At 28.4% G+C, this 15,000-nt stretch overlaps 1 protein-coding gene across 1 annotated transcript in view; it reads left to right on the forward strand.

Annotated features, from left to right (window-relative positions):
- LOC136074781 (caspase-7-like) overlaps positions 1–15,000 on the forward strand; it is a 72,383-nt gene that overhangs the window by 14,235 nt on the left and 43,148 nt on the right. The window contains exon 3 of the mRNA XM_065787074.1: positions 7,306–7,767. Coding sequence (XP_065643146.1) covers positions 7,306–7,767 — 462 coding nt within the window. The remainder of the gene's footprint in view (positions 1–7,305; positions 7,768–15,000) is intronic.

The raw sequence follows: 15,000 nt of genomic DNA on the forward strand, positions 1-15,000 counted from the left end.
TTGGTGGGCGTAAAAAAAACCCGTTGATTGAGCTACAGTATTATCCCTTTTGGGGCAATTATAGAGTCAAAAAAGGGTCAATTTTGATACCTCTAAAATCTATATATCTTTGTTTTATTCATTGTTTGTATAATAACCTATATGCAATTTATTCATCCTCATGCATTAACACATTTTCCAGCAAAGCGGGGCTCCAGCATACACAGCACACATTAAAACAAACTGGTTTACAACAATGAAGGTATATTTGTTGCCATAATGCCGTTGATCACCGGATATTAACCTTATAGAAAATATTTGATCATTGATCAACACTCATTTAGTAAACTACCAAATTCAATTAAATAAGCATTAGAAATTACATCTGAATATATTCTGCTTAAAAGTTACACATAAGATGTGAATGAAATCGGTCGACTTAATGCAGAGACAAGTTCGTTTTTGCTATTAGGCAAAAAGAGGACACCTAAATAATAAATTTGTGTTATTTTTAATTTTTTGTATTGTAAACCTAAACTAGATTAAACATTTATTCAACTTATTTTATAATTATATAAATAATTATTCAAGTTTTTTGAGCTATTTTTTTTAACTATATTATCTTATTAATGGTAATTGGATAGCCTATAGGTAGTTCTTTTAAACATAGAAAAAAATAATTAAATATACTTTTTGGCTTTTTTTAGTTAAAACAACCGTGAAAAGTTCATTTAAATATACCATCTCGATGAAACTTTTGTGCGTAGCTGAATAAATGTACAATACAAAGCAAGCCCGTAGCCATCCAGGGGAAAGTAGGGGTTATTGTCTCCCAATAATATTGCAAATTATTAATTTTAAAAAAATTTACTGTAAAAGTAAATAATTAAGAAAAAAAAATAAGTTAAAAGGATTCGGACATAGTACTGCCCCCTCCCCTCTCATAATACTATTCCTACGGGCATGCAACGTTATTTGATTTAGACATCTTTTATAAAGGGAAACAGAATGTACAACAGTTTTTAAGTTATTAAAAAAAAAAAGTTGTTTTTTAAAAAAAACTATTTAATTATGTCATCAATAAATAAAATATAAGACTTTAAGATGGTTTTTAAAAGTCATAAAAGTTTAGGATTTTTAAAAAATAGGTAAAATAATTTTACCAAAAAAATATGGAACATAAAAGTTAAGGCAAAATTTTTCAAACTTTTAATTTTAAGTTGTTTTATATAATAAATTTTACATTACTAAGTATATATTTATCAATTCTGTTCAGATAAAACAGGTTTTGAAAAATATATAAGGTTATATAATTTTTCTAAGGGTATAAAAAGAATAAAACGCTGAAAATATTGAGCCTTTAACCATTAAGTATTTTCAACTCCATAAATAATAGTTTGAAAGAAGACTCAAAAATCCTCAAAAAGTATGAGGTGCATCCTTTTGATGGCAATAATCCTAATGTAACTTACGTTTTTCGGTGCTACTCCAAGCTCCATTGACAAGCTATACTGCTGGTAATAAATGAGTATTAAAGTTAAAATAAATGAGCATTAAAGTTTAAACCTTTTTTTAAAAATATAATTAAGATTTAATTAAGACTTTGTAATTTATAGATGTTTTCTGGCAAATAGAGTCAACATAAGGTTTTTATGTAATGTTCTCGTTAAGATTAGCTTTTAAAAAATAAGTAAAAAAAATCTGTTTTCACTTTGATTTAGTCAATAAATACTTTGGGAGTAATTTGGAAAAAAAAAACGTTTTTTAGAACACAACCGGAAAAAAAACTATTCATTTTATTTGATTTCATCAAAGTTAAGAGTTGATTTGAAACATTTAAACTAAGAAGATGTGTTTCTTCAGTTCATCTTTTATTGCAGAAAAGATTTTTGATGTGCCATAATTTGTAAGAAAAAAACAAGTGTTGTCGTAAAACATGATACTTATTAGGTTTGAGGCTTTAATAAATTCATTTATATAGATTAAGAACAAAAGTTTCCCCAAATTAGAATCTTAAGAAACATTTTTATACTGTTTATGCTAATTGCATACACATATATAAGCATGTTAGTTAAGTAAGTTTAAAGTAAAATCTACTGATTTTGAAATATGACTATGCTATTCTAGGCGTCTGATTTTAATAACATTTAAAAACTTTTCACATTGAAATGATATTATTATTAGTAATAAAGATATAATTGTTTAATATACAACACCTATAGTTTGTAATATTGGTAATTTATACAGTTTAACTAGTCATATAACAATAATGATATTACTGATCACTTAATGGCGGTTATTTATTAAATTTTTAGGTTAGAGACAAATTTGAAATTATTTTATTTAGAATGCAACTTTTTCCAAGAGCTGATTTATGGTATTAAATAGATTTAAATGCATTTTTAACAAAATGGTGATTACATCTTATTTTAAATTAGTGAAGTAGTAAAAATGTTTATAAATGTAATGTACATTTATTTAATTAAACGTATAATTTGGACAATTAATTAAAACATTTATTTAAAAATATTGAAAAGCGTTTGAGATTGTAACTCCATATATATATTGACAGATACACAATAAAAAAAAATTTATTTACCACTAGAATAATGAGCATATGAGAATGTGTACTAGATTGTAAGCTAGTATTTAAAAAAATATATTCAAAACTGCGTATTTGTTAAATTTTTTTAAAAATGCATTAAACGTTCAACAAATCTCTAAAAAAAATTGTAAAGAACAATTTAGAATAATATACAGTAACGTATAGCGATTGACAATAATATACATTTGCATACAGCCATTTATGGAAGCCAGGGGTTAAAAGTAAAATGGAAATCATGGGGAACGGTGTTTAAAAATTTAATGTATGGGTTCAGCAAGATGTACATCAGCTCCTACAGATTTTAAATTTGATTAATCAAATTTTTTCCGCAGATACATTTTTGTTTAATGCATTTTTGCAATATTTAGTGGTGTAGGATGATGAACGTAGCTACTGTTTCTGAACATAAATATTTGTTATATCGTATGCCTAATTTAAATGCTATTAATAAGGAAAAAAACTAATTGAGCTAAGTTCTGATATTCAAACAAAAACCTGATAACATAAACAAGAAATAATTATTTTAAATATTAGCTAAGAATTGAATATACTATCAAGATGTTTTAAAAGCAATCAAACACTCTTGCAAATTTTTATTTTTTTATTTTATATAGTATTTCTTTGCAATCAGTAGTTCTTCGTTGCTTTTTTTTATATGCCTCTTTGGCTGAAACTATTTTAGTAAATTACGTTCAATGCTGATGAACATCAATGGTGATGTATGCTTTTCTGACGTTCTGCTTTGTTTATCTAAAAAGTTAATGTTTTCATCGAATAGACCATTTATCATTATGCCATTACTTACAGTTATTATCCATGATGCCAAGAACAGAAGTTTTATTTTTTAGGAATTTAAATCGTCTATTAACTTAGTCATTAAAAGTTTATTTAACGCCATTAAAACACCTGAAAGCAATACTGCGGGTAAAAATTCTTTTAAAAGTGTATTTTTAATTTGTTTTATTTTAATTCATGTCTCACTGAAACTTATTTTAAATAGAAAACTAAAATACTAAATAACTTCAATTAAAATCACTGCGCAAAAAGGAAAATGATATTTTATTAATAAAAGATTATTTTTTTTTGAACGATGTAATCTGAAGTTTTCATTGTCCTTATTGCGTGACTCTTGGGCATCTTCAGAAAGTTGTCCAATCGGTAAAAGGGCATACTTTACAAATTCTGCTCCATGGATCAGCAATTTATGATGTAGGCATGTAATACCACGGATATAAAGCAACAAATAAATGGGCGGTATTTACACAATAGTCTTTCAATTTTTCATCATCTATATCAAACCCGCTCGAAATTACCTGCAAAATAACATGAAATAGGTGAATTAATTTTTCATCGACTCCTGTTATTTCAGCAGATATAGCAGCATTTGAAAAAAGCGGCGCGCTGTATTTCCATTGTTAGAGCTTCCATATCCTGGCTTTAGTCGATCAACGATAAGCCCCAGTTGTATCCTAAATTGAGTATGTATTTCTTCATTACATATTTTCACATTCTTTTTATCTTCCTCTCGACGAGCTTGCCACTTTTCAGTTGTTAGCTTATTCGACAGATGCAAACAGCACTCGAAAAAAAAAATCCATGCATGCAATGTAGATATACCAAATCTTAAATTATCTGTTGTAATGTCCATTTTTTTTAATGTTGTTGATGTCATTAATTCTTTAGAGGAAGCTTTGCACAGGAAGCAGCGTTGTGTAGAAGTGGTACCAGTTACTGCATTACAGACTTTACCGTCTATCATCGTAAATGACATACAATAACTTACTGAAATGGATTTTCTGTTTTGTTCATTAGCATATGGTGCAAGACCCTCAATCTGCAGTTCAATGTCGGTAACTTCTTTCAATGTTGACTGTACATCTTCATGTACAAACTGCAATTGTATTGGTCTGCAGAATCGCGGAGATGATGGTCTAGGATTTTTCCACACAATAGTTGTTTCACCCGTCTCGTGGTTGTTGTGTATTTTTGTAAAAGTACAAGAGAAGTATAAAAAATGCTTCCATCAGATTTTCCGGTCTCAATAAGTATTTGTTTATAAACACTTTGACCGCTGCTTCCATCCTATCCCCATTTACAGTAAACTACTAATTTTTGCAGAATTTCCGGATTTAGAGTATCAATGACATCAGCCTGAAGTTGTATAGTTCTAGATTTGGCATGATTAAGTAAAGCTTGTAGTTCAACTTGTGCGCACGACTCACTAACAGTTGTGTACAAAGCTGATGGATAACAACTTTTTTTGCTTTTTCTACTTCAAGATATGATAAGTATAATTTGCATTTATGTGCTCTAGCTACATTTCTTGATAGTTGATAAGAGTGCTTTAATTCTCCTTTCTCGATCATTAAAGAAAGTGCTTCATCTGGGGTTAAAGGTACTTCATTTTGTGAACTAACAGCGGATATATATTTTGAGGCTCTTGTTGGGGTTGTTAATGTGACATCTTTAACAACTTGAGCAGCATGACTTGACCAGAAGTCCTTAAACTCATTTGAGCAGCATATACCAATTCTTCTGTAGAAAAAGTAGAACGTACTTTTTGAGTCTTTCGCCTCTTTGATCTTTCACTAGATAAAGCAAAGGATTGCGAAGGTTGCCCACATGTTCCTTTTTTATCATCACTCTTCACAATCTTCTCAGGTGTTGTGCATTCAGTATTGGATAATTTTGAAAATTTTACGGTGCCCTCCAACCATTCTTCATTTTTTTTCAGAAAAAAATCTTCCCATCTTCCTGCTGCTCTCCCTCTCGATCGAAAATTTGAAAATAACCGTGATAATGACATTTTATCCTCGCCTAGTTGTATCACATGTTCCGTTTTTTTGAAAATTGCATCTGTCAAAACATCAATGATGAATTTATTATCATTTTTTTAACCTCTTTTACCATAAAGAATATATCTTTTCTTTAAAATTCCATATTTGAAGATTTGCAAGACTCTGTAAAAAAAATACAGTAATAACTGCTGAAAGTTCTTTGAGGACTGGTTTTTAGAATTGTGAGATTATCATAAAACGGAATGAGAAGTAACTTTTAAAGCAAATATTTAAAATTAAAAATTATTGCATTAAAATGTAATTAGTGCTATTAAATAATGTTGATTCACTAATTTCCATGACCACTAATGCGTGGTGCGACATTATTATATTAACATAGTTTAATGTCGCACCACGCATTCCTCCTTAAAAGCAAGTCTCATTGTTAAAATGACACTCAATGGCAGCCAGTTTTTTAATATTTCTATTTAACATTATACACGATCAGTTACTTGTCAAAAGAAGGTGGATAACCGCGGCTAAATTTTTTAAAACGATATTAAAAAATCGATTTCAGATAAAAAATTTACAATTTTTTATGTTTACTTGTCACGCGATTTAAATATGAAAAAAGTTAAAAGTAGCAATAATAGTGCAAAACCATATATTCTACATGCCTCCAGAAAGTGATTCCATTTTGCCGAATTCCAATTGAAATAGTTTCTTCAGTTTAACAGCACTTTAAAAACAGGCAAGAATTTTTCGACGTGTCTACTTGTATGGTGCGTACCGAACGGAGGCTAAATGTCAACTGACGCCCAGGCCACCCTAGAGCAGGTATATACCTTCCCTGTTCGGAATTTTGTTCTAGAACTATCTGTAAACAAGATCTGAACGTAAAAAGATGAAAATATAAAACTCAAAAATTTGGCTTTTGGCCACGAAATCGGGATTTCGTCCCACTGTGCGACGGCCTTAACAAAAAAAAAAAAAATTAGTTTCTTAAACAAGCTCAAAAACGTGATGGTTGAACGGTTGCAAAAATATATATAAAAAGATGCAGAACGATTTCGTGATTTGTCGGCTAAGAGGGGACGTCGTTGTTCTGCATTTCCACTAAACTTATAACCCTTACAATATACAGTTATTTAAAATAATATATAGTCGTCTACAGCCATTTACAATAGTTTGTAGTAATGCTCACGTACACTATACGTGCTAAAATCCTAACAAAAAAGTGGTATCACTTTTATGTTAGAGCACTAAAGACAACATATAATATATCAATAAAAGTGTTTTATTATAGAGTAAAATGTTTAGAACGATTTCTGCTTATTTGATATACTCTATATGATTGACCATTGATGTAATGAATGACCATTGAAGTCTTTTACAAATGATGCAGCATTTGTAAAAGACTGTTAAGGTAGCAGTTCCTCAAACAACAAAGTTTCTAAAGTTTTTGTTATGGAACAATAAGTTCAATTAAGTTTTATTTTAAATAAATTATTTTTTTTTTTTTTTTTCATATAAAGTTAAAAAAAAAAATGAATTAAGAACTAATTAAACATTTAAACTTCCATTTTTTAAATATGATTGTAAAAGTTTATCAAATGCGAGTAACTCCAAGTTTTTAGAGTATATTTAGAGCACTATTATATGGGGTTTCAATCCTAAATCTGAAAAACGGATTAATATTTTTTAAGTATATTAACATTTTTCAAAATATAGTTAAACAAAGTTTCCAAAAAATATATATATACATATAATAAATTACTTTTTGGTTGCTACTACCCCAGGTTAATAACTATTTGTTTAATAAATTTCCTAAATTTAGTAAAATGATTTTATTATAAATTTTTTTTGACTAATACAAACGTGTACTATGGCACTAATATATACATATATTAAATACTTTTAAGACTATAAATAAGATATTTTTAGGCACTCCAAACTATACTTTCGATTCCAATTCATGTGGATTGTGTGTTATTTTATGCAATACCAAATTTAAAAGTCTTCCTGACAGATATGGCGCAAATAAAGATGTTGTGACCTTATCTGAAACATTTTCAAAATTAAATTTTAAAGTCAAAACAGAAGAAAACAAATCAAGAAATCAAATGTTCCAAATTATTAGAAAATGCGGAAACGAAAAAGATGTTAATTGTTTTGTGTGTTTTATTTCATCTCACGGCCAACTTGAAACTGTGTTTGGAATTGATGAAGAACCTCTAACATTTGAAGAAATGCGGTCTGCTATAGGCAATAATCCTCATAATTTACTCGCAAATAAACCAAAAATTTTTTTCATTGACGCTTGTCAAGTTATTACCTCATCGCTAAGTTATTCAAATGGCAACGTACAAGAACAAGATTATTGCTTTTCGGTTTCAACTACCCCAGGTTTTAAACTCTTTGTTTAACATATTTCCTAAAAATAGTAATATTGTTTAATTATAAACTAATTGTGACTAATATAAACGAGCAATAAAAAATATCAATATAAATTTTTTAAATATTAAATATAATTTTAAACCTTTATATATATATATAAATATATATATATATACATATTATTAAATTACTTGAAAATCCTATGACAACATTTTTTATCATTTAACAGTGTTTTTTATCAATAAAGACTCATCAGAAACTAATGATCAAATTAAACTTCAATTTATACAATAAACTTAAATTACAGGAAGTCGCAAATGGGGCATTCCACGTCAAATGGAACCACCCATCTGACATCACCGACTCGGATATTGATAAAAATTGACACATATGTTGGGCATATGGACAGAAGAAAAACATGTAAATTTTTTTGACTTAGGTCAATTATTTTCTGAGATATGACCTTTCAAAGTTTTGACCTTTTCACTTGACCTTGGTTATTTAAAACGTCATAACTTTTTTGCTATTATACTAAGGAAGTTGACTTTGGTGGCAAATAGAAGCTCTTGCATAGACGAACAACTATGTGTCTATACAAAAAATTGATAAGTTCAATAAAAAAATGTTTTTGGTCATTTGGTCATTTGACCTTTGACCCTGATCAATGGCAAAGGTCAAAAGCCATATTTTTTTTTCACAGATTGCTTTTTATATTGTGGATGTCCCATGAAAAAAATATTTTGGAATTCCCATAAACAGTTTTGGGAATAATATTAAAGTATAAGTAGGTTCTAAAAATTTAATATTTAAATACCTTAAAATTATACAGTATTTTAAGGTAGTTTATTGAATGCAGGTTCTAGGTTATATAATAGCTACCATATACCAATATACTATGATATATATATATATATATATATATATATATATATATATATATATATATATATATATATATATATATATATATATATATATAAATATATATATATATATATATATATATATATATATATATATATATATATATATATATATATATATATATATATATATATATATATATATATATATATATAGTTGAAAAGTAACAAAAATGTTTTATTTAGCAGTTTTAGCTACGTGGCAGTATAATATTTACACAATTATCATTGCAATACATATTTGCTAATAATAAATTAAAAAAGCTATAATAGTTAGCGATGATGCAAGTTAAGTGATTTGGTTGCTCCATCAGACTCTTTAGAAGTAATGACGTATGACCAACCAGTTGTAGTTTTGGGTTCGACTGCTAGCAAAAGATCATTCAAATCAACGGTAAACATATCTGGAGGATCTCTGAAGGAGAAAAGTTGACTTGGTCCATGAGTGTGAAGAAAGTTCATGGTTACTTCTCTATTTTCTTGATTGCTTTCCAACACACAACCTATCCACCAATGTTCAACATACTCTACAACCATGTTAACAGTTATTGAACTAAAGATGAGCTGGCTAACATTCTGTGATAATGGAACTATAATCTTGTACTTGAAGTTCATTCGTGGATAATGGTTTTAAGCAATGAAGTTTTTGGGTAACAAGGTATCGTTTGAGCATTCAAAAATCTTTTCTTTAACCTTGTGGATTCAATTTGCCAATTATTTGCAGTGAGGTATTCAAAGGAAATTCCATGAATATTTTTTTTAGCAAAAGTATATAATTGATTAGTGGTCATTATTTGGTCATGGTATGGACGTTGTAAGCTTGGTTTTGCCGCTTCACGTTTAACAGTTCCTCCAACTCCATCTCAAGCGCCTTTACCATAACTTGTGGCAAAAAAATGCCATTCGGCTGGAATACCAAAATCCTCTTTGCGATTGCACAGATTTATAAAATTCTTGCAGTTTTTTATTGTGCTGCACAGCCATCACTAATCAATGTTATTTTTATTACCTCAAATTTCACTTTTAAAAAATTAATTAGTTTACGCTAAAAAAGTTAAACTGCAATTGTGTCATGAGTATTACATTCCAAAAGCAGCACATAACTTCCATGACATAAATTTCCTTCATATTATTAATAAAAAACAAAACGATGTAAAGTTGCTTGATTATTTGTCCAATGATATCCCTGTGCTGCATCTTGTATAATAAATGCATAATTTTCTGAAAAATCACCAATAACCAGAAATTCTCCATTTGAGTTGTTTTTCTTCCAGTCTAAATATTTTGCCTGCTCTTGAGCAATATAATCATGCCTAGTAAGTGTTTTCAAACTCCCTTAAAATCTTTCAATAAATTCATCAGTGGACTGTATAAAGGTTTGAAGCTGGGACCTATTTGTTGTAGTCCACTGTTTATACTCAATTTCTTTAACTCCCTTAATTTCAAAGCATTTGAACAGCGGTTCTTTTAGCATAGCGACTCCAGGGCAATTTTTACACTCGCCTAGAGGACATTGTGGCAAAGAAGGATTGCATTGGATTTTTGCCAAAGCATGTTTGTAGTTCTTAATAGGGGTTTCTAGTTTATCTTTTAGTTGTAAATAAGCCATATGTGATCCGACTATCATGAGTTTATCATTTTGATGAATGCTACATACACACACAGTGAGTACCACTTGCTCCTGCAAAGACACATTCTTTGGTCGTAGCTCTGCAAACTTCGATAACCCAATTCTGATATTTGAATACTTTTCTGAAAATAATTGATAAACTTCCTTCAAATTACTTAAAACTAATCTTTACCGAACATGTTTTCTTTCCCCATATTACATAACAGATAGAAAATTTTTTCTCCTTGCATTACACGGCTAACAGTGTCAGAGTAATAAAACTCTTTTACCATATCTTTCACATATAAAGGTAGTTGTTTCCCCTTATTCGGGTTAGGGGTTGATAAAACACCTTTGGTTATTAAAACTTCTTTTGCTTGAGATACAAGTCGATGCGAACAATTTAATTCTCTCATCACTTTTCGATTACCCGATTGGGCAACAAATATTGTCAAAATCATGATCTTTTCACTCTTACATTGTGTTGATTTATACTTATCCTGAAGCACTTTAACAATGTCATCAGCACATGTGTTGAAAACTTTTTTTTTAGTTGCTTCGTATTCATCATCCTCTAAAGTATCAATGGCATCTGAATTAGTAAATAAACGGTCTAACTTCCTTTTTACAAGTTTTTCAAGCTTTTTCTTTTTCGCCGGAATATAACTTTTAACAGTTTGTAACTTGCGTTTATCCAAGGGTGGCTCAACCAATAACGTCACGGATTTTTTAAAAATAGAAATTTCTACTTTTTGGCACTGATAATTTTGATCTCCCTTGTCACTAAAAATATCTTGAGATCTGAAACTGCCTTGAGAATCTGACTCTGTTTTACAATTTGCAGAATTTTTATCATCACATAATCCTATTTCGAAAGGTAAGCCAGTGATCCTCTTTCGGCAAGTATCACATAATTTTGCTCCAGCCATAAGTTTTGAGAGATACATAGCTACTTGCCGACTAGTAGCTACCCTCAAGGTTTTATATTGTTTTTTCTTATGGTGTTGGAAAGGATCGTAACAACAGTGTTGTCTCTTCTTTAACTCTTTTACTTGTGCTTGAAATGCAATTTTTAATCTAAATTTAATTTGAAAGTTGCTAAAAGCTCATTCCTATGTTGTCTTTTGATGACTAATTCAATGGAAATGAATTGATTATTTTAATATAAATATATATAGCTTTAAGCCTCATATAATTTATTACTGACTTAGTATGTGTTTATAGTACTAGTAATTAAATTACAACCGAGAAAATAAAAGGAAATAGTTAATAATACGTATTTACAATAGGCTATTTACAGAAAATGACCTCAAAATATCGCATTTGTATGGCCGATAAATGTTAAATTTTTAGAACCTACTTATACTTTAATATTATTCCCAAAGCTGTTTATGGGAAATCAAAAATGATTTTTCATGAGACATCCACAATGAAAAAAGCAATCTGTAAAAAAAAAAAATTATGACTTTTGACTTTTTGAACTTATCACTTTTTTGTATAGACACAAAGATGTTCGTCTATGCAAGAGCTTATGTTTGCCACCAAAGTCAACTTCCTAAGTATAATAGCAATAAAGTTATGACGTTTTAAATAACCAAGGTCATGTAAAAAGGTCAAAACTTTGAAAGGTCATATCTCAGAAAATAATTTACCCAAGTCAAAAAAATTTACATGTTTTTCTTCTGTCCATATGCCCAACATGTGAGCTAATTTTCATCAAAATCCGAGTCGGTGATGTTGAATTTGACCAAAAAGTGGTTCCACTTTACGTGGAATGCCCCAAATGTCTTAACTACTGTAAATTTTCACACATTTGGGGAATTTGCTGACACTATTACAAAAATAATTTTTTTGAAATGGTCACTTTTATAGCAAAATATTTTTTAATAGGAGGACCTAATGCTACCATTATTTAAGCTCATTTATTTTTATGGTATTTTAGGAGAAACGTATTTTCATGCCATCATTTAGTAATTAATTCCGAAGTTTTGTTTAATAAAGAATCTTGCTTTGCATGTATAATTATTTCAAATTTTTTTTGGCATGTATCCATTTTTTGGAATTATTGTTAACAGGTGCTGATTCAAAGATTGACCAGTGCAGTATAAAATCATCAATATTTTCATCTTTTAATTCCCACACGTATTTTGACAGGATGGTTTGTATTGAAAAACTTTTTATTTTTTAAAGATTGCTTATGATTAGCAAAACGTTTATTAAAATCACCCTCTGTTATGTCAATATATTGTTTTTCAGGTACATTCTTAAAGGAAACAACATATTTATAGACCACATTTTTTGATAAACAACTTCAACTCATTAGACAAGTGTTTATTTGTTTACAATTACAATTTTTTGTTGTTTTGTTTTAGAAATTCTTTTTTTTTAAACAAAGCATTATTGTGACCTTTTATAATTCTTTTAAATTTTTTTGTGCAACTGTAGCTTCCTTTTACTGTATATCAATTAATAATTTTATATAAAATATTTGAGGCGGGAAATGCTTATCGACCAACTTTAATGTTAGTAAAAACATTTTTTCCAATATGGGGGATTGAATCAAATTACATTTCTAGTTCTATTTTGCTTTTTTGTACTATTCTTTTCAGGGTCAAATTTTAGTTCAAAATTTACAAAACCAATTTTTTTAAGGGCGTCTTCAAATATTCGTTTAGAGGATTTGAGTAAATTTTTATAAGAGGAGCCTTGGTTTAACATGTTATTAAATAAAATCGGGTTTGTTTTTAGAATTTGGGGTGGATGAATAAAGTTAATATCAATAATTCATAGTTTTGTTTTTTGAAAGACGTATATGAATTTTCAAAGAGGTTTAATGTGACATCAAAAAAGTTTACAATCTTTAAATTTATGTTTATTTCAACTTCAAAGAAATATTTTAAAAAAATTTTTAAATATCTTTTCTTATTTTATCGAGCTATGGACCAGGTTTTTTGCGCATTACTATTATACCATCGTCTTGATAAAGGCCTAGTTCATTTATATTAATTAATTTACTAACTAAATCTAAAATGTATAATCCAACAAATTCATATATCACTGCTCTGTCATAACTGCCCTTTGCTACATCATAGCAGTCACGTTTTTTTTCCCATGTTTCTTTTTTAAAAAGAAGTAAGGTTTTTAAACTATGTTTTATTGAAAACAATATTCAATAAAAAAACAATTATCAAACAAAATTAAATTAGATGATAAAAAAATAAATCAAACCCTATTATTTCGGTTTTTGCTGAAAAAACAAATAATATTTATCATTTCCAAACAGAAAACTATAAAAATATTTTATGTTTTTAAAATTATTTTAGAAGCGCAATATATTGCTAAAAAAATAAACATTGAAAACAGGTACGAATTAACTGCCCCTGTCCAAGCCATCGTAATACTAAAAGATCATAAAACAAACTTTCAAAATAAACTTCCTTTGTTGGTTATTGATTCCCTCTAAAAGTGAATTAGTCATGTAAGCAAAATTAAATTGGAAAAAATTAATAATATATCTAGAAATTATTTAAACTTACAACAATGGAAAAATACCACTGAGGTTATAGATTGGTTCTCCATAATCGAAAAAAAAAGGACTGTACATTTTTTCAATTTGACATTGATGATTTTTACCCTTCACAACTGCAGATAATTTAGATGAAAATTAGAATTTGCAAAAAGCAACACAGGTATTACTGAAGAAACAATTCGTATAACAAAACATTGTAAAAAACCCTTACTTCATTTTAATAAGAAAACTTGGAAAAATAAAAACATACATGACTGCTTTGATGTAACAATGGGCAGTTTAAAAGAGCAGATATTTGTAAATTTGTTGGACATTACATTTTCTATTTATAAAGTAAAATAATTAAGACAAATGATTTAGGTCATTATTGCGACGATGGTTTAATAGTTATGCATAAAAAATCTGTTCTACACTTCAATGAAATTAGAAAAGTTATTATAAATACTAATCAAAATATTGGCTTTTAAATCGAAATAAACATAAATTTCAAAATTGTAAACTTTCTTGATGTCAGTTTTAGCCTCTCTGAAAATTCATAAAAGTCTATGATGTTATATGTCTATGTCTATGATGTTATATGTCTATGTTATAAGTCTATGAGTTATTGTATAATAATATTAACTCAAATTATCCACCCCAAATTCTAAAACATATCCGATTTCAAATAAAAACAGGCTAAATCGAGACTCCTTCAAAGAAAATGTATTTTATTCCTCTGAAGGAATATTTGAAGTTGCCTTTAAATAAAGCCGTTTTGTATATTTTGAACTTAATTTTAATCCTAAAAAAAAAAAGTACAAAAAAACGAAATAGAACTAGAAATGTATTTTGGTTTAATCCCTTATTTAGGAAAAAAATGCTTCAACTAACATAGAAAAAGTTTTTTCAAAATCGGTCGATTAGCATTACCCGCTCTCTAATAAATTACATAAAAATTTTAATTCTAATACAATTTAAGGTAGCTACAGTAGCACAAAAATAATGAAAAGAAATATAAAAGGTACCAATAATGCTTTGTTTAACAAAAAAGATATCCCAATTGAACAAAATACAGAAAATTGTAATTCTGAACTAAAAAAAATTTGTCCAATAAATGGAAGTTGACAATCAAAAAATGTGGTATATGTATGCGTTGTTTCCTCTAAGAATGTACCTTTTAAACAATATATTGGCTTAACAAA

The sequence above is a fragment of the Hydra vulgaris genome, chromosome 01 (genome assembly GCF_038396675.1).
Source record: "Hydra vulgaris chromosome 01, alternate assembly HydraT2T_AEP".
NCBI classification, from domain to species: domain Eukaryota; kingdom Metazoa; phylum Cnidaria; class Hydrozoa; order Anthoathecata; family Hydridae; genus Hydra; species Hydra vulgaris.